General features: G+C 50.9%; 1 protein-coding gene across 1 annotated transcript; it reads left to right on the top strand.

Annotated features, from left to right (window-relative positions):
• The first annotated feature begins 76 nt into the window (after positions 1–76).
• On the top strand, positions 77–25,028 carry WLS (Wnt ligand secretion mediator). Its single transcript, XM_085067370.1, has 12 exons — positions 77–314; positions 10,836–11,108; positions 16,032–16,156; positions 16,580–16,741; positions 17,499–17,635; positions 17,989–18,157; positions 18,329–18,426; positions 18,947–19,010; positions 19,216–19,359; positions 20,539–20,622; positions 22,105–22,258; positions 22,875–25,028. The coding sequence occupies exons 1-12, from the start codon at positions 209–211 to the stop codon at positions 22,982–22,984; spliced, it is 1,626 nt and encodes a 541-aa protein (XP_084923496.1). The 5' UTR covers positions 77–208; the 3' UTR covers positions 22,985–25,028.

Raw genomic sequence — 25,028 nt, forward strand, 5'->3', positions numbered from 1 at the left:
GGTGTCGCTCCCGGCGCTGGCGGCGGGGCCGGGCGGGGCGCGGGGAGGGAGGGGCGGCGGTCACGTGTCCCGGCCCGGTTAAAGCGGCCGCGGGCGGCGGGAGAGGCACAATCACGGCTGGGGCGAGCGGGGCCAGCCCGCTGCCCGCGGCCCCCGCTCCGCTCCGCTCCTCTCCGCTGCGCAGCCCCGGCCGCACCGCCCCGCCAGCATGGCCGGGGCCATCATCGAGAACATGAGCACCCGCAAGCTCTGCATCGTCGGGGGCATCCTGCTCGTGTTCCAAGTCATCGCCTTCCTGGTGGGAGGGCTCATCGGTGAGTGCCGGGGGCTGCTTGCCTTCCTCCTCCTCCTCCTCCTGCTGCTGCTGCCCGCTTGTTTAGCGCTGGTTACAGTATCGCTGACTCGCTCCCATGATCTCATTACCCGCTTTTGTCGGGAAGCGATCCCGGCTCCGGGCCCTTTGTGCCCGTCCCGCGGCTGCTGCGGGGGGAGCCGGCCAACGAAAAGTTTTTGTCTTGCTTTCTCTTTTTTTTTTTTTTTTTTTTTTTTTTTTGGCCCGGTTTCAGCCTGGACTTAAAGAAAGAGGGAAGTGGGAAAGCTTCAGTATGGCGACGGATCGCGCAGGGAGCCTCGCGTTTCAAAGTTGGCTTAGAAAATAATAATAATTTATTTTTTCTAAAAGGATTTTTTCCTCCCTTCTTGGCGCTGCACCTCCTCGGCCTCCGAATCGGCCGCGGGAGGAAACCTTCCCCTCTTGCCCGATGGGAACAAAAAACCAAATTAATAAAAAATCTAGGGGGAAAAGAAAATAAAAAGGGGAATGACTGGTGCGGGAGTTCCCGGCTCTGGGGTTTTTTTGGGACTCGTGCTTTGTCTGAGCTCGTTTCTCAAGGGGACCTCCCCAGGAGGAACCCCCTCTCCTCCCTTCCACGTCCCGATCCTCTTCCAAGAGGAACCCCCTGCCTTCCACCTCCTGCTCCAGGAGGGATCCCCCATTCCCGAGCCTCTCCCAGGAGAAGCTCAAATCCGCGTGGGCTCGGCCTGGGCTTGTTCCTGCCCATGGAAAACCCTCGTGGCTGCCGAGGGGGGATTTAATCCCCTTCCCCGCCACCCCTGGGCTCTGCTCTCGAACCTCCGCGCCGGGCACTTGAGAGCCCAGATTGTTTGTTTATCCCTGGGCATTCCCAAAGGCTGGGATCTGGGACACAGCCCTGCAGAGGGGCTGCCTGCGGGCTGCAGGGAGGAACATGGAGGAGAGCGAGTTTGGGGCAGTCCTGCGATTTTTTTTTTTTGGATTTTTTTTTTTTTTTTTTACTAGAAAGCAGCTGAGTTCTGCGCCGGCTCCTTGGAACGATGGGCGCCTGGATGTGGCTGCTTTGGCCATTTGCAGGGTGGGCATGTTTGCCTTTCCGTCTGGGAAGGACTGTCCTGCCGTGGGGGGACATCCCCCACTCCCTGGGGCAGGATCGGCTCCTCCGGGGTCCTTCCCTTCCTCCGGGCAGGATTCCTGTGCAGCTCGTGGGGTTTTCGGGAAAAAGCAGGTCAACAGCACTCTGAAACTTTGTTGCTCTTCTTTGGGAGGATGAAGCTGAGCTGCTCTCAGGGTGCTCTGTTTGAGAGGGATTGAAGGAACACCTCCAGCCATTCCTCAGGGAGCAGATTCTGTGACCTGGTTTGCTTTTGTGAACTCTCTAATTACCAGCTCCTAATAACCATAAAATTCCCCTAAATGTAATTTTGCAAAACTTCGGTTTCCCTCTTTCTCTTGCTTCCTCACCTCTATCACAAGGGAGTCGCTGGCACATATGACTAAAACTCAGTTTTCCTGCTCTTGCAGGCCTGAAACCACACGAAGTTTATCAGGATTAGCTTTATTCCTTTCTTTTTTCTCTCTTTAAGGGCTGATTCAAGAGCAGGTTACTAAACCTGCCACTGATTCCTGAGATAAAATGTCTTGGCCTGTGCTGTGCAGAGAAGCCAGACTTTATCTTAAAAGGGTTTTTCTAGCAGTTGCTGGCTGCTGAGTTTAAATAGTTACTTGTTCCAAAGGCTGGTGTGGCTCAGAAAGCCCTGTTTGTGCTGGCAGCTGGGGACAGATGTGACAAACAGATGTTTATGGTTGGCTTTACAGGGAAAAGACAAATGTTTTTGCTCAGTTTGGTAGGAGTTCAGAGATTAAAGAATTTAAATGGTGTTAGTGCACTTTTCCAGCTCATTTATGCCCTGCTTTGTCGGCTGCTGCTGCTGGGCATTTACCTTGGGCTCTCCCATGCCGGATGGGTCTCTCAGGTGGGGCTGGAAAGCTGCACAGACAGGTTGGATGGGCTGGGGCCAGCAGAGACAGGGATCTGGGGCTGAGTTCAATGTCCTACACGAGCTCAGTCACTCCATCCTGCTGGAGTTAATGCATCTTCCATCTGTGGCAGAGTCCTAGGAGGCTCCTGCCCCAAAAGTTCTTGAATTCCTGGAAATCCCCTCTTCTGATCTTGTCTCAGATCAAACTGCTCTAATCAATCACCCAAACTTGTTTTATCCTCTGCAGCATTTACCCCTTCTGATGCACTTAAGGAGTTTAGAGGCTCATCCCTGAGCCAGCAGCTCCTGGGAGCTGGAAATCCAGGGATATTTGGTGCTTGTGAAACACGAAGTTCCATGTGTAAGCTAGGTGTGGTCCCCAACATCTGGCAGAGTGACACACAGCAGGGCATTGCAGCCTGGGAGGCTGGGCAGCTCTTCCCAGGAACCTGCCTTGTTTTGGGCTCCCTGTATCCCTGGAAACTCTGATGCAGGGGGTTTGGACTGACCCTGGGCTTGCAGCAGGGGGTTCCTGGCCCCTTTAGTTATTCCCAAGCTTGTGGTGTTTCCTGGGAGGAAATTCCCGGTGAGCAGTGGGTCGGCGGCCGGCGTTCCGAAGGGATCAGAGCCGTGCTGGGAGAGCTCCCAGTGCCACAGCCTGGCTGCTCCCAGGGGTGGCACCAGGTGGGGTGGGAGCAGAGGTGTCACTGACCCAGTGGCCCTGCTCTGGTTTGATCCAGCGTACCCAACAGACACCAAAATCCAGTTATTTTGGTGTGCCCAGGTCTAGACAACCCAAAATACGTACACAAGTGGGACAGCGCTGCAAAGCCAAGCCAGCCTTTCCCCTCGCAGGCACTTAGGTCATGTTTCAAAACAATGACTAAGTGCTCTATTTTAACAGATCCCTCGTGCCAGTCCAAAATACCCAAATGCAGGTACCTGATACAGCCACCACCACACAGCTGCATTCTCCTCACCTCAGGGGGTTTCTGCCACCGCTGGTTCTCCAGCTCGTTTTGGAGCAGTCAGTGTGTGATGCCGGAGTTTTAAGGCAACTGCCACATTTCCAACAGCTCTTTCATTTAGCAGCAGGAATCTTATCAGCTGTCAGGTGGGATTTGCTCAGAGCTGTCTGTTGGTAAAGCATGAATTGCACATGGATGGGAGATATTCCCGTGGCAGGAGGAAGCTCCTGTGGCAGCAACTCCCTGACAGGAGGGGGCAGCCAGGTGAGGGTCAGGCTCTGCTCCCAGGGAACAAGGGACAGGATGAGGGGAAATGGCCTCAAGCTGTGCCAGTGGAGTTTTAGGTTGGATATTTTGGAAAATTTCTTCCTGGAAAATGTTGTCTGGCCCTGGTGCAGGCTCTCCAGGGCAGTGGTGGAGTCCCCATGCTTGGAGGGAGCTTTGCAAAGCTACAACGGGAGCAAACACCCCAAAAGAGAATTGTGTTGAGGCATTTCTTTGTGGTGCTATGGTAATGAACTGTTGGCTGCAGCAAGTGGGGCTGTCACTGCTTCAAACCCCACGGAATTCCTGGTGTCTGCTCCGTTCGTGGAAAACATCTTGTTTCAGGTCACGCTTTGGGCTGTGAGTGATGTGTGCAGTTGGGATGCATCAGTGGCAGATAGAACATGATCCATGAAATTAGCCCTAATGCAGCCTTGTCTCCACTACCCTGCTGTAAATGATGGAATGTGTGTGTTACAGGGGAATGGGATCCCCAGGAATGGTTTCTGTTGTCGTTGGTGAGGAATGAGGCTGAGGGTAATTTACAGCCATGCCAGCATTCCCTGCCTGCTCTGCCTTCTCTGGAGTTTAAGCCCTGGAGGGGTTTAAAATCCCTGTGGGTGTGGCACTTAGGGACATGGGGCAGTGGTGGCCTTGGCAGTGCTGGGGAACAGTTTGATTCGTTGGCCTAAAAGGGCTTTTCCAACCTAAACAACTCCATGATTCCCACAGCTGGACCAGCTGCAGATCTGTCTGGCTGTGCTTGTTTCTGGGAATTTTGACTGGGATGTTCCCTGGAGGTCACCACAACTGCTCCAGGCCAAGGCTGAGCTGGGACACACCTGTGTCCTCTCCTGACAGCTGCCTGGGCTGGGAGTTGTGTGTATGGAATATGACTGGATTTATCGGGGTTTGATGCCTCTGGGTTGTTTTGAAAGCAAAGCTTTTGATTATGAATTATCTTCCTCTGTGGGAAGCTGTTGGTGTCCCTTTCTAGTTGCATATATATATATATATATTTAAAAAGTATTTTCAAAAGTAAAAACCTCCCAGATCTCTGTGCAGCAACATCCCAGCTTCAAAAACTTTTCAAAAGGGAATTTTCAATGACTTATTTTATGAGTTACTCTAAAGTTCCCTTTCCAACTCAAACTTCCATGATTCCAATATTCCAAGGATGCCTTATCCCTAATCACAGATTTTCTTGGTTCAAACAAGCCCAGGGAATGCAGAACTCTCTGTGGTCTAGGCAAATCCAGGAGCAGGTTCAAACACAGAGAAATGTTTTAAGTCCAGTGCCCACCCATACACTTTACAAATTTAAGTGATTGGAAAAGTGGAGGGATTTATTTAGCACATGAGTCCTCCGGGCTGAGAGGGATGGATTTAAGGAGGTGCAGGTTCACTGCTCCCTTCCCTGGCTTAGGCTAGAAAAAACAGAATTGTTGTGACTGGAGGAGCTCAAACTTCCTTGTGTGTCTGGCCTGGAGAGATAATGAGTCATGTGTGGCCATGGCTGAGCAGCTCTCCACAATCCCAGCTCATTATCTAAATGTCTGATTTGGCTCCTGAGCCCCGAGTTTCCAGGATTTCATTTTCTTTCCCGGGATTTCATTACCTTCCTCGGGCTGAGCTGATCTTTTGACAGAGGAGGTGCACAGCTTTCCAAGGTATGGACAGGAAAGAGTGTTTCAGGCCGGGGACAAAGAACATTTTTGTGTGCCTGACTTCCTTTCATGCAGGGCCTCTCCAGGAGCTGGTCGGTGCTCCGTGGCCATGAATGCCAATGGATCCTCTGTATAGCCACATTCCTGCAGTGCTGCAGCCTTGGCAGAGGCGCTGGGAGCCAAGGAGAAAGCAGACACCAAAGGTCATGTCTATTTAGTTTAGGTCTGCTCAATTCTTCTTTTCAAGAGCTGTAACTGTAGCTGAATGGGCAAAAGTGCCAGAAATGGAGAGTTCCCAGGCAGGAATGTCAGTGCTGGGGCCCGAGGAGCTGGGAATCCTCTGAGCTGCTGGGTTTTCTCTTTTCACAGCTGCATCACTTGCAAATTTAACTCAGTTAAATTTGGGAGAGCTCAGGTGACAAGTTCAGTCCTCCTGCTGCTCCCCTGTTCTATTGATTTAAACATGACCTGAGCCCTTCCCTACCCTTTGTGAGGGAAATCCATTACTCAGGAAGTCTTTTCCTTAGTAAATAACATTTATGGCCTTTGAAGTCGGGCTATAACTCCCTGATAGCCTGGGAAAGCCTTTGAAGGGCTCAAGGTGTCCAGAGGGGAAGGGCCTGGGCCAGCCTATTCACATGGAGATGAAATTCCTCACATATCTGAGCACTTGGCAGTTTCCAAGGTATCTTATCTGGGAGTGTGTGACTTGGGGAGTGTCAGGCTCAGGGGAAAATCTGCTGGATAGCAACAGCTCTTCCTGGTCTTTAGGATCTGTGTTTGCAGGGATTTCATACCTTGGCTGGGTGTTGCAGGAAATGCATCTCATCCCACTGGAAAACTGACTTGGAAGAAGATCAGGCTCTCTGTGGCAATTGGTGAAGCTGCTTCACCTATTTTTTTTCTTTCCTAAATAAAATATTATTGCATATCTATTTCTGCATTTAGTGAGCTCTACTCCTGCTCCTCTCATTTGCATTCGTTGCTGCTGTTGAATATGGATGTGAATTATGGAGATTATTCATTCAGTTCTCCCAGCAAGTTGTGCCTCAAGATTTCCCTGCTTTGTGACTTGCCTGGGGCTGAGGGAATAATTCCTTCTCTCTGTTCCCCAGGAGCTCTTTGGCTGCTTATCAGGGAGCTGGGAATCCCCTGTTCCCTCAGTTCTGAGAGCTCTGGGCATGCTGCTCCTGCAGTTCCTTGGGAACTGATTTATTTGGAAAAGCCTCCAGTTTGTGCTGCTCTGAAAGAGCTGTTCTGGTAGCACAGCTGCAAAAGTAGCACTGGAGAACAAACCTTGAGGAAAAACACAACCCCTGGGATATGAGAGGCACAGGAATGTGTGACTGGGTGGTTGTGGAGTCACAGAATCCTAGGATGGTTTGGGTTGCAAGGGACCTTAAATCCCAAACACCTTCCACTATCCCAGGCTGCTCCAAGCCCCTCCAGTCTGGCCTTGGACACTTCCAGGGATCCAGGGGCACCACAAAGTTTCTCTTCTGCTCCAACAAACTTGGGTTTGGTGGTTTGGACAGGCTCACTTTTATGGTCTAAACAAAACAAAAAAAAACAACCCAAAAACCTGTAGCATTGAAGAAATGTCTTGAGTACGACAGAAATCAGGGTGTTCAGCTACAGAAGGATGTCTGGAAACTCCCACTGTAAATCAGGATGGAATTGGTGCCCTGAGGCTTTAAAGGGTTTTGGTTTGCATAAAGCTTGAAGTCAAATATAAGAAAGAAAAGCCTTTCCCAAGGGGAGTGGGCTTCCAGTAGGCAGTGGGGTTATTTAAATATACAATTATTCTGCATATAAAAGCTACTGCAATGTTCCAAAAAGCTTTGTGAAATAAGACCTGTTAAAAAATAGTAATTAAAAGACTGCATCACTCAAATGTTTTAACTGGTGGCATGAAGGTCAGGAAAGAGCGAGACAGAAAAGAAAAAAAATGCTGCAATAAATACATATTTATAAATCTGAGTGCATATATGCTGCTATTCAGGTTCTGGCTGTTCCAGTTGGAAAAGCTGGGTCTGTCCATGATAAATTAGCTTGTTTATTCCTACCCTGCAGTCGCTTAGGGTAATGAAGCAGAAGCCCTTTGTGTGTGCTCGCTGGGAAGTGCTGGCTGCCTCAGAAGGGGGTAATTGAGTAGAAAAGCAGAATGCTCCCGCTGCCGGGAGAAGTTAAATCCCCCCGAGGTCAGGGGGATTCAGGCTTTAATCAGTGTGGACACAATGCAATTGAGAGTTTGCAAAGGGCTTGTTTATGGTGCTGGAGCAAGGGTCGGTGGTTAATGGCAGTGCTGGAGGGGTTGGGATGAGAAGGTGCAGGATGTGTTTCCCAGAGGCGTGAGATTCAGAGGGGATGGAAATCCTGAAACTTGTGTGCAGGAGGTATTTGAGGCTTCATCACAGGAGCCTTTTGAAGAGCTCCTTAATTTATTGGAGTAAAAATACTGAGTGATGGTGGCTCTTACCCAAATCTAGGTGTAAATAATATCACCAATAAAAAGCTAAAAATTGAGCTCACTTATCTCAACTTTTTTTTTTTTTAACCTAAAGATTTAAATCTAAAACCAGAAAAGCAGTATATTCTTTTTTCCCTTGAGGACTAGCTCCTGAGTGGAGCCCCTTGGATCTTGTTTCCTGCTGCCCTGGTGGGATCACCCTGAGCACCTTGCCCTGACCCCCTGGCTGAATGGAAAGGATGAAATTCTGTGCAGGAATTGTTTCAGTCAGTGAGACACAGCTGAGGTGGCCCTGGCAGTGCATGGGAAGCCCTCGCTGGCCAGTGGTGGCCACAGTGGTAAAGGTGTTTGCCTCTCCGAGTGTTTGCTGGCTAAAGCCATCCCAGGGAGCAGCAGGATCTGCTCTGCCCCTGTAATTTGGGATACTCTTGGGATTTCTGCGTTGGGCACCTCCAGAGGCCCTGCTGGAGGAGATGCAGAAGTGGAAGTTTAGGGGAAATTTAGGTGTGATATTGGGAAGGAATTCCTGGCTGTGAGGGTTTGAGGCCCTGGCACAGGGTGCCCAGAGAAGCTGTGGCTGCCCCTGGATCCCTGGCAGTGTCCAAGGCCAGGCTGGAGCAGCCTGGGACAGTGGAAGGTGTGATGAGAGGAACTTTAAAGTCCTTTTCAACCCAAAGCAGTCTGTGATCCTGTGGCAGTGCTGGCAGCTCCAGCATCTCCTGCCCATGGCCTTGGGCATCTGGCACTGCTGGTGTCACCCCTCTTTGCTGCCAGCCCCTGGAGCCAGCACTCCTTCCTGGGGCTCCACGCTGAGCTCCCGCAGAGCTGCTCTCCTGCCAACCCTTCCTGCTGGAAGCCCAGCTCCTCCCTCACTCCAAGTGTTACCTGCATTCCTGCAGTCCTCAGGGCAGCGAGCAGCCCGGAGCACCAGGCTGATCCCTGTATTGTGCACGCAGAGCTGTTCAATTATTTACAGGCTGACAGAGATCCTGGAATCCATGGCGCTGCTGCATCCCCCAGCCCGGGGGCAGCGGGGCTGGGGCAGCCCTTGGCACCACAGCTCAGCCCAAATCCCTCAGTGAGAGCTTTGTTTTGCATAGCACTTTGTAATGCTGTTGGCTGACTTGGCTGCAGCTCCACAAAGCATTTTTTTTCCACTTGGTTCAACACTCACTTGGATTTAATGGGCCAGGAGCCAAATCAGTAATGGAAGCCAAGTGGCGGCGTTTGTTTGGTGCACGATTCCCGACGAGGAATATGTATAGTAATTGTCTCATGCTCCTCAAAGCTGGAACTTTGGCAGAGGGGAGGCTGCAGGGAGCGTGCCAAGTGTTTAAAATCATAATCAGGCAGTGATGAAAACATGTATTTATGGCTATAATGAGTTGCATCAAAGCAAGAAACATTCGGCTTCTCTGTAGAGGGAACGATGTCTCCTAATTCAGAAATGCCTTCGAAATCACCCAGAATCTGTCAGAGTTAAAGAGCTCAGAGAGCTCAGCTGAAATGCCTGGCTTATTTCACAGCAATATTCTGGATATTCCCTTCCAGCTGCAGTTTTATCCGTGGTTACTGGGCTCTTCCTCAAGGCACGGTGGAGGAATCAACATTTATTGTAGTGTTTTATGCACTATGGGCACATCATGAAAGTTCTGTAACCCTGAACTTGCAGCTTCATTTTTGTTTGTTGAAGGCTTTGTTTTATTCTCCTCTGCTTTTTATTTCTGCAATATTTAGGGTGGATATTGGGAAAAGCTTCTTCCCCCAGAGGGTGTTGGGCACTGAACAAATCCCCAGGGAATGGGCACAGCCTGAGGCTGCCAGAGCTGCAGGAGGGTTTGGACAGCACTGCCAGAGATGCACAGGGTGGGATTGTTGGGGTGTTTGTGCAAGGCCAGGAGTTCGATCAACAATCCTTGTGCATCCCTTCCAGCTCAGGATATTCCCTGATTCTGATATCAAGAACCTGTTTGGATTTGGGGTTGCTTTAATGTCTGAGTTTTGTGTGATTCCTGGGCACAGTGAGGGTTTGGGATGCAGCAGTGCAACATATCCACCATGCACATGTGGGTTGAGATGAATGAATCTGGGACTACTCATGGAATCCTTTCAGCTGGAAAAGCCCTCTGAGGTCAGCGAGTCCAACCATTAACCTGCTCATGCAAATCCCCTAGAGCCCACCCTTATCCCACCCTTATCCCAGCATCCCTGAGCCTTTGGAGCTGGGAGAAACTCAGTGCTGTGAACAAATGGAAAAAATGCAGTTTATAAACATTTGGCTTTTGAGTAACTTCCTCCCGCCTGGCGTTGAGTCACCTTGGCTGCCCGTGGGAAGCAGTGTGGATGTCACCCCTGTGCCGAGGTGGCACTCTGGGGAAGGTGCTCCACAGGGTTCCTGGCTGCCATCCCAAACGGCTCCAGAGCTGCTGGGATGATCCTGCTGTGCCCAAATTACAAGGAGCCAGGGCTGAATCATCTGGGTGTAGCAGTGCGGGGCTGGGGGCAGCCGGAGGGTGAAGCTCACTCTGGGGTTGTTTTCCTTGTTGGAATATTGGGAGTTTGTAGGGTGGTGTTATTGCTGCTGGAGTCCTTTGGGGAAGTGTGACCTGTGAGGGAAGTCCTGGATTATCTGTCAGAGTGAGGATGGTGACAACATGACAATCACCTGCAGAGTCTCATTTCCCATCCCACTCACTGCCCTGGAGGAAAACCTTCCTGCCCAAGGAGATGTGTGGCCTTGCATGGTGCAAATCCCCAGGGTAAATCCTGCCCTGCCCTGCAGGACCACGAGGTTTGGGATTAGTTTATCCATCCAGGTTTCTCTGGGCACATGCTTTGCATGAGGATTTGCTTGAGTGAGCACAGGGGAAGGGAAAGATTTCAGTAAATCAGGATGATTTTGTGGGACTGAGGTATCAGAGACTGAACAAACAGATCCCAGCTCTTCAATTAATCCTAATTTGATCCCACTACAAAGTCAGTAATACATCTGTGGATGTAATAAACTTAATTACTTGACTGTGAGATCAAAGAGCTGTGAAGGAGCAGCACTGGGTGCATTTGTTTTAAATTGCCTTCAAAGAGTCGAGCGGGGAGCTGCGAGTTTTGGTGGGGAAACCACTGCATCAGATGTCTGAAGATGCTACAAATGTGGTTCTCTCGCATTCCCAGCTCCCAGCCCCACGACAGCTGTTCCCTACATGTCAGTGAAGTGCATTGACGTGAGGAAGAACCACCACAAAACCAAGTGGCTGATGCCCTGGGGACCCAACCACTGCAAGAAGCTCAAGGACTTCGATGAGGCCGTGAGCCGGCAGATCGAGGCCAACGACATCGTGTTCGCCGTGCACATCCCACTGCCCAGCAAGGAGATGAGCCCCTGGTTCCAGTTCATGCTCTTCATCATGCAGCTGGACATCGCCTTCAAGATGGACAACGACCTCAGTAAGTGACCAGCACCGGGGAGGGGACATTTCCCAGTCTCATTTCTCACTGGGTCTCGTTTCCCAGTGTGTCTCCCCTAAAGAGGTTTTTATATAGCGCTGTGTGTTGTGCTGGTGCTGCAGCATGTTCTGAATGGGGGAATTGGTGATCCTGGAGTGGGTTGGGTTGTGTTGGGAGGGACCTTAAACCCATCTTATTCCACACCTTCCCACGTCCCAGGCTGCTCCAAGCCCCAATGTCCAACCTGGCCTTGGATGCTTCCAGGGATCCAGGGGCAGCCACAGCTTCTCTGGACAACCTCTGCCAGGGCATCACCACCCTCCCAGGGAACAATTCCTTCCCAAGATCTAACCAAAATTTCCCCTTGTTCAGTTTGAAGCTATTATATAAATATTAAACAAATACAAAAAAACCGCCCACAAACTCAAAAATAATCCTACACTAAAACCTGCAAGATTATGTTGAGAGCAGCAAGGGCAGGACTGCTCTGGCCCTTCCTGGAAGAGAAGTTGTCCATGTGTTTGCATGTTTTAAAGTGTTTGGGGAAAATCCCTCTCTTAACTCTAACCTGCAGGGAATAAACAATTTGCTTTGCAGACTGAGCTGGGGTGTGTGGAGCTCCTGCCCTGGCTCCAGCCTGGCTGTGGGGCTGGCTCTGTGTTCAGGGATCCATGGGGTGGGATCAGTTCAGGGAGTCAGTCTGGGTTAGGAGCTTTTGTAGCCAGCTTTGTGTCCTTGACCCCTTCCTGCTCAGTGTGGAACTGCTTCTCAGCTATTTATCCCAGGGAAGGACCTCAGAGCTCCAGTTTCACCCCCTGACATGGGCAAGGATACCTTCCAGTATCCCAGGTTGCTCCAAGTCCCATCCAACCTTGAGCACTGCCAGAGATGGAGCAGGGATTATTTAATACATTGTCACTAAGATAAGTTAGAAATGAGATTGTAGAAAGCTTTCAAATGTGTTCTTATCCCTGTAATTATCTCTAAAATACAGAGAGAGCAGCTTTGTGACTTTATTAAGGCCTCACCTTCTTACACTTGGATAGAAGATTGCATTAGGGAAGCAGCTCTTTATTCCAAGGATTTTCAAGTTGAACCACCGTGCTGGAGTCAGGAGCTGGCCAAGCACTTGGAGCAAGCTGCTGGAATGCTAACCCAGCTGCTGGCAGCATTTCTGCTGCAAGAGCAGAGCCTTTGCTTCAGCTTTGTGCCCTTCAGTGACTGAGTCCTGCAAAAGTGGGAATTATTTTTGAGATCTCAGAGCAGAAAAGCTCATCTTGTGCCACCCCCTGGGTAATAAAAAGGAGGTTTGGGGATTTTCCAACACTCTGTGCCAAGCTGAAGGCAGATGTAAATTAAGTGTAAAATCTCAGGAACTAGTAACACATTTCTTGCTTGCTAGATGGTGTTGTAACAGCTCTTAAAGAAACAGAAGTCTTGTTAAGCTGAATTAATTTCATGTGTGTGTCTATCCCCTGCTGTTAAATGAAAGGGCTTCATTGATCAGGTGATTGGGATCAGCTCCTCTAAAGGGGCAGTGGTGAGGATGTGAAATAACCTAATTTCTTCTTTTAAAGCAACACTTCAAGTTTCTTCTCTCAGGCTCTGAGCCCTCCAAGCCTCCTCCTGCTGTGGCTAATGCCAGCAGGGGCTGCTGCCAAGCCAGGGCCACTCCTGGAAGGCACTGCAGCTGCTGAAGCCTCCAGTCACTGTCCTAAAAACTGTCCTGGAGCTGCCTCGGATCATCCAGGAAAGCAGCACTGCCTGGGAGCTGCACAGGCTTTATCCTCCTGGAGAAGCTGCTGCTTGGGGCACATCCTGCTCTCCAGAAGCTCCACTGCAGGGTCTGAAGGTGCTGTGCAGGTCCTGGGTTCTGCCAGTTCCCCTTGGCCTTCAGCAGGGACAGAAGGGAAGCACAGCCCTGGTAAGGTGCCCTGGGAGAGGCTGGAAGGAGCTGAGCCTCCTGCAATACCCCATAGGATCTTCAGATTCTTCAGAGGAGCAACCAGCCCTGATCACCTTCACCTTGGGAACTCCCTCTGGACTTCCAGTGTTGTTGGAATACAGATGTTTTTGGAATGCAGATGTTTAGAAGCTGGGCTACTTCCCTGTGTTATCCTTCCCAGAAAGCTGGGAAAGACTCAGACTGTTCCTCTGAGGAAGAGGCTATTTCTGTGCTGTCCCTGTCCTTTCTTGATGCATTGTGCACTCAATTATTAAAATCCTTTCCCAGAACCAGGAAAGGAGGGGGTCAGAGGGAGGAGATGGAGTTTCTTTGCAGCTGGAAAGCAACTGTGTACAGTCAGAGGGCTGAGTGCTGCAGCCTCCTCTTCTAATTCATCCAGCCTTGGGCTTTTTGGTAGGTTTTGTAATTTTAGGAAGCTGGTGAAGCATGGAAGTGTAATGGAAATAATTCCAGCATTTCTGCTTGCCTGCCATAGGCTTCTCCCCAGCCAGCTGTGTTAGTGTGCAGCTGGCACAGAGCCCCCTCCTGAAACAACTCCACTATTTTTAGGCCATTGTAATATGAGTGAAGATATCCTGGGCAAGTATTGTCCTATAAAGTGATTCATGGAAAAGATCCTGGGCAGTAAAATGCCAGTAGGAAAAATGACACTGGTGGTGCTTGGAGCATGAGCAGGGAGTCCCTTGCTGTGGGGAGATCACAGCTCTGACCTGCTTGGGAGCATCCAGCCCTGCAGAGGGGAGTCCTGGAGAGAGCTCAGGGCTGGGAAGCCCCCAGGAGTGTGACTTCTCCTTGTTTGGGTTGGAAGGGATCTTAAAACTTATCCCATTCCACCCCTGCCATGGCAGGGACACCTTCCTCTGTCCCAGGCTGCTCCAAGCCCCAATGTCCAACCTGGCCTGGGACACTTCCAGGGGTCCAGGAGCAGCACAGCTTCTCTGGGAATTCCATCCCAGCCCCTCCCCAACCTCCCAGGGAAGGATTTGTCCCTAATCTCCAATCTGACCTTGCTCCCTCTCAGTTTGAAGCTGTTTAATGCTGTGTAGGAAAAGGGCACCCTCCCCTCTCAAAAAATAGTCTATTCACCATCTGTTTATTGTGAATAAGGCACGAATCTTACAATTTGGTTCTCTGTCACTGTCCTTATTTGTTCCTCAGGGACAATGGGAGTTGCTGATGGAAAGCTGGCATAGGATTATCATGGAATCATTTAGGTTGGAAAAGACCTTTAAGATTGAGTCCAACCACTAACACAGCTGTGCCATCACTCTTCTGTGCTGAAATATATGGATATGTGGATATATCTATATTTTATGATGACAGCCTTGAAAGGTCTTTGCACAAAACTCTTTTCCAAGGGGAGGTGTCACCCCAGTGCAGAGACTGATGGAATTCCAGAGGGAGCCTCTAATCCATTGGCCTGGAAAGGCACGCAGCAGTTCATCTTCTGCCTTCTGGTTTTCATACTCGATGGCAGCAGCAACATTTGGGCTGCAAAGATGAAATACTGAAAGCTGTTTTTCTTGGATTTAATCCCAAGCATTCCAGTTGGTTTTATGGCTTCTGAAACGGAGTTCATGGTTCTTTTTAGCCGGGCCAAGTTCAACCTTATGTTCCCATTTATCTGTTTTGCTGGTCTCCTAAACAGCGGATCTGAGATGGCAAATTCATGTTTCATGGAAACCCAACTCCTGGCAGCTCTGGAAAGGAACTGGATATGGATCCGGATGGTATGGATCACGTGCACCCAAAAATGCTCAGAAAAGTCCTGATGTGTCCACATCAGATGCACAGCCCAGCCACCTCCGAAAGATGTATAAATAGAGCTCCAAACCACAGATCCCATCCACGTCCCTTCCCATCCGGTGGGACGAGTGTGCCACCACCACCACGTATTCCAAACAAAAATACAGCTGAAAGGATGGGTTCTGGAGCCATCTCCCAACATTTCTCCATGGCAGTTCATTCTGAAACCATCTCCCAACACTTCTCCATGGCAGTTCATTCTGGAGCCATCTCCCAACACTTCTCCATGGCAGTTCATTCTGGAGCCATCTCCCAACACTTCTCTATGGTGGATGGTTCTGGAGCCATCTCCCAACACTTCTCTATGACAGATGGTTCTGGAGCCATCTCCCAGCACTTCTCCGTGGCAGTTCATTCTGGAGCCATCTCCCAACACTTCTCCACGGTGGATGGTCCTGGAGCCATCTCCCAACACTTCTCCATGTTGGATGGTTCTGGAGCCATCTCCCAACACTTCTCTGTGGTGGATGGTTCTGGAGCCATCTCCCTGGGATCTGTGCCTGGTAAACAGGAGGATTTTCCAGCTGGTGGAGCTGGTACAGACTTGCCTCAGCTTTTTGAACATGTTGATGTGCTGTTCCTTGGCAGCCTCAGCTGCAAATCCAGTGCATGAACTTGCTCAGTTACAGCTCCTCAATGAGCCTGTTCCAGCCTGAATAAGCCTGTCCCAGCCTCATTCCCTCCTGGCAGGAGCACCTTTCCAAGCAGCTGTATCCCGGACTGTCACTGTGCACACGTCCAGGAGAGGATGAGCTGCTTGTCCCACATGGATGTGTGACCTTGCCAGGCCACAAGATCCATGTGTGTCACTGATGTGCTAGTTGGGGCCTCTGCAGAGGCAGGAACAAGTCAGGGCAGGTGTGAGAGAGCAGGGGAGAGCTCCAAAATGTTGTGTAGGTGAGGAAGGAAAAGCTCCAAAGCGTTGTGTAGGTGAGGAAGGAAAAGCTCCAAAGTGTTCTGTAGAACAACTTAAGCTTTACAAGAGGTACAGAAAACATCAATGTTGTGTGCAGTTGGTTCTGAGGTTTTTTTCCAGCAAGGCCAGCATAGCTCAACTTCGTTTTGTTAATTATCTTCATAAAGGAACTTTGTGTAGTGTTTTTTAGTTACTCTGGGAACCTTCTGAGCCTGCTGTCTCCTTGATGTTGCAGAGGAAAATGCAGAGATCACGCTGGATGTGTCGCTGGCCTATCGCGATGACATGTTCGATGACTGGGAGGAAATAGCACATGCCATCGAGATCAGGAAGCTCAAGTGCACCTTTGGCTCTCCAAAAGTAAGGAATCTGCGTGACACTGGTGGTGGGGATGAGTGGGAGTTGTCCTCTTCCTATCACAGAACCATTAAATTGCCCTTTCCATGAAAACATTTTCCCCAAAATCCCACCTAACCTTCTGCTGGCACAACTTGAGGCCATTTTTTCTTGTCCTGTCACTTTTTACCTGGGAGAAAAGGCCAACCCCCACCTGGCTCCGCCCTCCTCTCAGGAAGTTGTAGAGGGTTCATCTCGGAAGGCTGCATCAAACCTTATTTACTCAGTGATCCTAAACAATGGGAGGAAAAAATGTCCCCCAGCCGCTGTCTGGCACAGGCTGGAATTTGCAAACAGGCTCTCGGTGCTCCCAGCACTCCCAGTGTGAGGGCTCTTGAGTGTGCTGGGGGCTGAGGGCTGTGGTTCTGCTCCCTGTCCCTTGTGCAGACCGTGGAGTCCGAGGGTCGTCACTACGACTGTGACTTCCTGCCCTTCATGGAGATCGGCAGTGTGGCACACAAGTACTACCTCATCAACATCCGCCTGCCCGTCAACGACAGGAAGGGCATCAACGTGGGCATCGGCGAGATCAAGGACATCCGCCTCGTGGTGAGTGTCCTGGCCAGCCTCTTCCACCCGGGATGTGTGCCTGGGCTGCTGCAGCTCCTGGCCTGAGCTCCTGTGTCCAGCAGGACTGTCCTGCTCCCTGGGGAATGCTCTCTTTGCCTGCTCTTCTGAGGAGCTCTCCAGAGCTGACCTCTTCCCACACCTCCGAGCTCCCTGTGTCCTCTGCTTGCCACCACAGTCTGGCTGGCATGCAGAGTCCTCCTCATGGATAGGAGCCAAGGAGGAACAGAGCAGGAGAGTCCAGAGAGAGCCTGGTCTGTCGTGGAGTTGGCTGGGCCATGCAGAGGTCAGGGAAGGCTGTCAGTGATCCTTGTTCTGCCCGCCCTTGAGGCTTGGTGAGCAGGGATGCTTTTCCCAGCTGGAGGCCCTCCCAGCACGGCTGCGGTGGCTGCAGACGGCGGTGGGAGGACACGTGGCTGGAGAAACACGTTAATGAGCCAATGCTCTTCCCACCAGGGGTGACTTGGCTCCATGAGTATCTCGTTACTTGTCTGGAAGTAATTCCGCCGGCTTTTTCCGTGCTGTGTCAGAATTCCCTCTCTCCCTTGCTGTGGAAGCTGTGCCGGTTGGCATTTTTTCTCAGACCTTCTGGAGCATGCCAGGGGCTCAGTGGGCACTGCTCCTTGCCCATTGTTGGCCAAACCATTTTTGGGATGCACTTCCACTGTGAGGATGCACTGTGGGATGCACTGTGAGGAAAAGCATGGAACGAAGATGTTAAACCCTTGGTTTTCCTCAGGGCATCCATCAAAACGGAGGCTTCACCAAGGTGTGGTTTGCCATGAAGACCTTCCTGACACCCAGCATTCTGATCATCATGGTGTGGTACTGGAGGCGAATCACGCTGATGACGCGAGCTCCTGTCCTGCTGGAGAAGTGAGTTGGGGCCAGTGGGTGGCCCAGGTGACCCTTGAGCAAGGGGACCCTGCTGAGGTGGTCATTGGACCCAGGCAGAGCCCATGGTTGAGGAGGGAGGAGTTGTCTCTTTTCCATCCCCTCCCTCCACCTAGAGCTGGAGACCTCTACAGCTTCTCTTTTCTTTCCCATTAAACCCCCGGAGAAGGAGGAGCTGCTCTGAGGAGCTCAGTCCTAGAGGGTTTGGTGGCAGGAGGTGACACTTCCCAAACAATGCTGGATTTCCTTCTGTTGCTCTCCACACACAGCTTTGGCTTTTGGGGCTCAGTCCTGCCCTTGTGCACAGGACAGTGATGGTGTTTGTGCCTCTCCAGGGTCATCTTTGCTCTGGGAATTTCCATGACGTTCATTAACATCCCCGTGGAGTGGTTTTCCATTGGATTTGACTGGACATGGATGCTGCTCTTTGGAGACATCCGACAGGGCATCTTCTATGCCATGCTGCTCTCGTTTTGGATCATCTTCTGCGGGGAGCACATGATGGTGAGTACCACACCCATGGGAAGGTGCTTTCCAGCCCCATTTCCAGGAAACCTGGCAGCTCCCTTGTCTGTGTTGAGCACTGGCAGCAATGCTGTGGGGACTTGCACCAGGTGAGGGGACTTGAGGCTAACTTGCTTTTCCTTTTTCTGCTCCTCCCCACCGCATGCTCAGGACCAGAATGAGCGGAATCGGCTCTCGGGGTACTGGAAGCAGGTTGGACCCATCGCCGTGGGCTCCTTCTGCCTCTTCATCTTCGACATGTGTGAGAGGTGGGTGCAGCTCCACTCCCCAGGCTCGGCCATCCCAGAGCAGAGCTCCTGGTCACCTCCTGCAGCAGGGAGCAGCATTTTAACCCCAGAGCTGGATGCATTCCCCATCTCCCAGTGCCAGGAGAGGCTCCTGATGCTCCAAAGTTGTTGGCAGTGGAAACATTTCCCACCTCACCTCCTCCTCACCCACATGGGAAAGCAGCACAGCTGGCTCTTCCCATGTGGAGCCTTGGGAAAAGGTTCTTCCCCCAGAGGGTGCTGGGCACTGAACAGAATCCCCAGGGAATGGGCACAGCCTGAGGCTGCCAGAGCTGCAGGAGGGTTTGGACAGCACTGCCAGGGATGCACAGGGTGGGATTGTTGGGGTGTCTGTGCAGGGCCAGGAGTTGGATCAATGATCCTGTGGGTCCTTCCAGCTCAGGGTATTCCCTAATTCTATGATTCCCAGGCTGCAGAGTGGACATGGGGCCCTCTGAGCCCTTTAGCCTCTAACATTTGGTGTTTTCTCTTCTCTCTGCAGAGGAGTGCAGCTCAAGAACCCTTTTTACAGCATCTGGACCACCGAGGTGGGCACGGAGCTGGCTGTATCCTTGCCCTGGTTTGTGGGAGAGGGAGGTGTTCCCTCCTGCCAGGTCCTTAGGGGATGTGGGGAAACCCCCTGCTTTTGGGTGCCCAGGGATTGCTCAGGCACTGCAGGAGATCACTGAGGAACTGAATATGGGAATCAACTGGATAATGTTTTCCAGAATTTCTTGTTTGTACCATTTTTGCTTAACTTCCTCTGCCCAGATGGCCTTTATTATAGTCGCAGGGATCTGCCTGTGCCTCTATTTTCTCTTCCTCTGTTTCATGGTCTTCCAAGTGTTCAGAAACATCAGTGGGAAGCAGTCAAGCCTCCCCGCCATGAGCAAAGCTCGCCGCCTTCACTATGAGGTAAGGGCCCTCCTTGGGGCACAGATTCCTTATTTTTGAAAGATATTTTGGACCTCAGAGTCTGTTCTGAGACCCCCTTTATCCACAATCTCCTCATACTTCCACTTCTTCTCCTCTAATATTAATTTTTGTGTTTAATGGGAAGTCTTGCTAAGACCACCTGGTTTTTCATGGTATAAATTCAGATTTTGTATATTTTTCTGTCCTACCTGATTTGCCTGCTGCCAAACCAGAGGAGCTTGCTTTGAGTGCTTAACCTGCTTTTACAGGGGTGTAAATATTTATCCCCAATGTTGTTCTGTTAGACCGTGGTCGCTTCTGCTTTAAGCAAGTTGTTATCACCCATCAGAAATGCACATAAAAAATTAGAAAATTGGATTTGAGGGGATTTGAAGTAGATATGGAGCATTTTTCCCTCTAGCAGGAGATGCGGGGTGCAGCTTGTGGTGCCTGAAATCCAAACATCTGGGGAGCATGGATCTGGTGTGGAAGAGTTAAATTAATAGTCCTTTGTTGTCGTGGTGTGGCAGGGTAATTACGCAGACACTGACATTTCCACCTCAGTTCCAGAACCAGGTTAAAAAAACCCACGCACTCACCCAAAACCAAAAGCATTTGTAAGTAAAAATGTAAAACCAGCGAAAGCAGGGGTGGTGGGCAGTGGGATTCCCAGCCAAGGAGTTTGTCTCAGAATCTCCTTTCTTTGATAGCCAGCCAGGTTTTCCAGACGCTGGAATCGCTGCAGCTCCCTCCCAGCCGGGCTGGGGGTGAGGATGAGTGTGGTGAGACACCGACCCGCCCGGTGTTTGTTTTACAAGAGCCCTGAGCTGTCGGGCTGTCCCCTCCTGCAGCCTGGCTCACAGCGACGTGCCACCTCTTCCACTTAATTAACTGCTGCTCAATCAGTCACCCAGCAAATGTCATGGAAAGGCAGAGCTGTCCAGACGTGCCCACCCCGCGTGGAGCTTCCGGCAGGAGCGCAGACGTGTGGGGAGCAGAGGATATGGGCTGTGCTGAGCGCGGCACAGGAGTGGGTGGAGGTTGTTTTGCTTTGGGGTTTCGTGGGTTGGACCCTTGTTTTATTTTTTATTTTTTATCCTCGTGTCTTGTCTATCCTAAAACCAAAAATGGGTTTTGTGGATTCTGTTAATGTGACCAGTGACATTTCTCTCTAAACAGGGGCTGATTTTTAGGTTCAAGTTCCTGATGCTCATCACCCTGGCTTGTGCAGCCATGACCGTCATCTTCTTCATCGTGAGCCAGGTGAGGGATGGCTCTGGGCTTCCTGGGAGAGCATCAGCTGCCGCTTCCCGGCCGCTCCCGACGCCGGCTCATCGCTGGTCAGACAGGACTGGCCTGTTCTGGGCACGTTTGATAACAAGCTGCTTTTGAAGAAGCTGTTTTCATTTATTTGAAGCTCTGCCATGCAGTTGCTGAGGCTGGAGCCGGCACAAAGGCCCTTGGCTCCCAGGGAGGGTTGGGGCTGCGCCGTGCGGAAATCAGCCAACAGGGTTTAAGTCATTTCTGAGAACTCAGTGAGAGGAAAATGTTCTGTTCACACTGAAACACTCGGGTGGCTTTGTGTGTCCACAGAGATGTGACAGCATCCAACCTTCCCTGGGCTGACTCTGCAGCCCTACTGTGCCCAGCAGTACCTGTTTATCCTGCGCTCCGATGTCGCCTCTGTACGAATGAGCTTTTATCACTGCTTAAATCATGGAGTCACAGACTGCCTTGGGTTGGAAGGGACCCTAAAGCCCATCTCATGGGCAGGGACACCTCCCACTGTCCCAGGCTGCTCCAAGCCCCAAAGTCCAACCTGGCCTTGGACACTGGCAGGGATCCAGGGGCAATCACAGCTTCTCTGGGCACCCTGTGCCAGGGCCTGCCCACCCTCCCAGGGAACAATTCCTTCCCAATATCCCATCCATCCCTGCCCTCTGGCAGTGGGAAGCCATTCCCTCTTGTCTTGTGCCTCCATCCCTTGTCCAAAGTCCATCTCCAACTCTCTTAGAGCCCCTTCCAGTGCCTAAAGGAACTCTGAGCTCTCCCTGGATCTTTCTCCAGGTGAACACCCCCAGCTCTCCCAGCCTGGCTCCATGGCACAGTGGCTCCAGCCCTCAGAGCAGCTCCATGGCTCTTTTTAAGCTACTTTACTTTTCACCTTAGCCCTTAGGCTGTTACTTTAACAGAAAGCAACATTTCAGCCTGAGCAGTCTGTGTATCTTCAATGAATATTAATATTGATGATATTTTCATGGATGTTGACAGCCCTCAGCGTGTGGCAGGTTGGTGCTGTCAGCCTGGCTCCTCCTCAGCCAGCCATGCTCAGCACATCAATGCCCCCATTATTCACACTGGTTTTCCTGCTGTAAAAGATCTATTTTTAGCAGTTGGATGTTTTGGGATGTCGGTGGTGGCCCCAGGTAGTGCCCTTTGTGTGCCAATCTGTGCTGAGCACATGGTCGTGGCAGGGGTATCACAGAGCACAGCAGTTCCATCACATTAAATGAGACGTCAAAGCTGAAGAAATCCTGAGGGAATCATTTTGTCAGGAGCATTTTTTCCCTGCTGATTGAATCTGAAGAGGAGAATCCCAGCCTGACTTCTGCCTCACTGAACCTGTTACACTCCATTTACACCATCCTGTTGAATTGATGCTGTTCTCACTGAGTTAGTCCAAAGCTGTATCTTCACAGAATTTGCTCTTCCTGATGGCCTGTCTGTCTGTTTTCTGTGGGACAGGTGACAGAAGGCCACTGGAAGTGGGGGGACATCACGATCCAGGTGAACAGCGCCTTCTTCACCGGCATCTACGGGATGTGGAATCTCTACGTGTTCGCCCTCATGTTCCTGTACGCGCCATCCCACAAGAACTACGGCGAAGACCAGTCCAATGGTAAATGTCCCCAAATGACCTGAGGGCTCTCATGGGGACAAAAAAAGTGGGAGATGCCTTCTTTGCTTTTTTTTTTGCCCGCTCAGCACCTTGAAAATTTTGCAAGTGATGGTTTGGGTTTCCAAGCAGGCATTTGATTTAATGGCTGGGTTGGACAGGTTGGACTGTTTAGCCAAGGCTGGCTGGAGCCTTCAGGATGTTTTTGGGCTTTTTAGTGTTGCTCAGATGTAACTGTGTAGCTCAAAGAGAGGGATGGCAAATGCAGAAAGATGGAGAAAACAGACCCTCCTGTCAGGAGTTGTGCAGAGCTAGCAGGTCTCCCCTGAGCCTCCTTTTCTCCAGGCTGAGCTCCTTCCCCAGCTCCCTCAGCTGTTCCTGGTGCTCCAGCCCCTTCCCCAGATCCATTCCCTTTTCTGGACACCCTCTGGCCTCTCAATGTGTTTCTTGTGCTTCTATTTAAAAGATTTAAAAGTAAGTAAAATAATTTATAATAAAGTTGCTGGTTGGTGGCCGAGGCAGCTTCTGAAAGCCTGGAGGGAATAAACTGGATATTTTCTTTCGAATTGTCCCATACTTTATTGTGAGACTGCAGTAATGGAATACCTTTGTTTCTCAGGTGACCTGGGGGTGAACAGCGGGGAGGAGCTGCAGCTGACCACCACCATCACCCACGTGGATGGGCCCACGGAGGTCTACAAGCTGGCTCGGAAGGAGGCTCAGGAGTGACCCGGAGGTGCCTCAGCAGGGACCCAGCCTGGGGTGGGGAGCAGAGGACACACGAGTCCCTCTGGCTGGAGACCTCTCCGGCCGCATCCGCTCCTCGAGCACCCCGTCCCTGGTGCGTTCACAGAGCAGTGACAGCGAGCAGAACATTTGTAACTCTTTACTATGGTGTAGTTATTCCTGGGGGGAGGGCTGTGTATATTGTGTTACACTCGGGCACGTAAAACCCTGCTGGAAGGGCACTGAGGTTGCAAAGTCGCACGTCCAGACGTGAGGCCAGGGCAGAGCTGCCATGGGGCTGGTTGGATTTTGCTGGGTGTGCTGGTGCATAAAGGTGCTGCAGGGAGCTCAGGCAGGAGCACGTACTCAGTACTCTGGGTTTGCTCCTGTGTGCAACTTACACAAGGTGTTGGTTGCGGGGGGAGCCTTGCTGTAAAAACATTTAATTCCACCGCTGTAACTGTATGGACCCTTGTCTGAGTCTTCAGTGCAGCCCTGCAGCCACTCTCTGTCACTGAAGGAAGCACAGCAGGGAGAGGAGTAGGCTGTTAGTAAAGTTTTAGTAGAAGCAGCAACTGCTTTTTCAGCAGGTTTTACAGCTGTTTGTTGAATCCAGGGAATGCCCAGCCTGGATGCTGAGCTGAGTTGCAGGAGAACAGAGCATTCCTGACCCAAGTTCCCAAGGTGCTGATCCCACAGCCGGCTCCTCCCTGTTCTCAGTCTCTTTGGTTTCCCGTGCTTTTGTGGCTTCCTCCATCTTCCCCTTTTGTTACGGTGCATCCCTGGGAGCTGGGCAGTCTCGCTCCGTGCACTGCCGGGCTGGAGCAGAGCTGGATTCTTCCAGGGATTATCGGACTTGAAAGAATCCGCTGGTCACGCACTAATGTGGATCTTTGCTTTCCCAGAGCAGACACAGGCGCTGGGCTTGCTCAGCCCCGTGCTGGGAGGCTGTTGGCAGAAAGGGGAGTGGGAGCTGATCCGGGGTGGAGGCTTGAGCTGGACAGAGAACTGAATGGGGGGGAAGGGTCTGCGCTGCTCAGGGCCTGGAGCATCCAGAGAGCCTCGTGAGCTGGCAGTAGTAAATGTCTGTGTTGACTGCTGGTAACACCTAACTCACCTTCCCAGTTTTGGCCCTACAAGACAAGAATCTGCTGCTGCTGTGTGTTTTTGAAGGGTGAGAGGGGAAGCTCATTCCTGTCAGCCTGGGTACCATCACTATTCCAGGTACCATCACGATTCCCACCTCAGAATTTATTAATTTACTCCCACTCATTTATTAAAGCTCAACACCATGGAAAAAGAGAGCTTGGCACCACAAGATCACCTTGCATGGGTTTGATTGCTGGGCAGCCCAAGCTGTGCACCATCATATGGGGCTCCTCCAGTCAGGATGTGTCACACCGGGCAGACCCCTCTGCCAAAGGGCTGCTCCCTCTGTATTAAGTGGAGCTCCTACAGGATTTTCCTAAAGCAATTCTGTTTATTGTGCTCGCCCTTCTTGGCATCCCCAACTTCCCCTGCCTCTGGAGGCAAAGCAGGTCCAAGTAGTGTTCCTACTCATAGTAGTTATTCCATTACAAAGTGAATTAACTCAACGCACATCCCCGTAACTCCAGAACATTCCCAGCTGAACGCTCGACTTTGCAACTTTACCATCCCTTTTCCCTCGGGTTCTTACGTGATATTTATGTTGTTCCCATAGCTGTGTCCGTGGGTTCTTTTCCAGCTTAGACTATAGCATTGTGTTTTGTAAAGGCTCCCCACAAAGGGGGAGCCACAGCTTTCAAACCAAATTTTGTGTCAAACACTAACAGTTGGTTTACGGGGCGTGTGTACGTGTGCGTGCGTGTGTGGGTTTTTTATTTCTTCATTCCTCAGCCCTACTCATACACCTTGGAAATAGTCCCTGGGTCTTATTAAAATATATCCTTTTTTGTTTGTTTGTTTGTTTGTTTGTTTAGGTTGAATTCAGTTTTTACAGAATGCTTTAAGCAACCTGGGAAACACGTAGTTTTGTTAATTTAAATAAAATATACAATATTGTGGA

This window comes from Lichenostomus cassidix, chromosome 8, assembly GCF_008360975.1.
Source record: "Lichenostomus cassidix isolate B80296 chromosome 8, HeHo_3.0, whole genome shotgun sequence".
In the NCBI taxonomy this organism is placed as follows: domain Eukaryota; kingdom Metazoa; phylum Chordata; class Aves; order Passeriformes; family Meliphagidae; genus Lichenostomus; species Lichenostomus cassidix.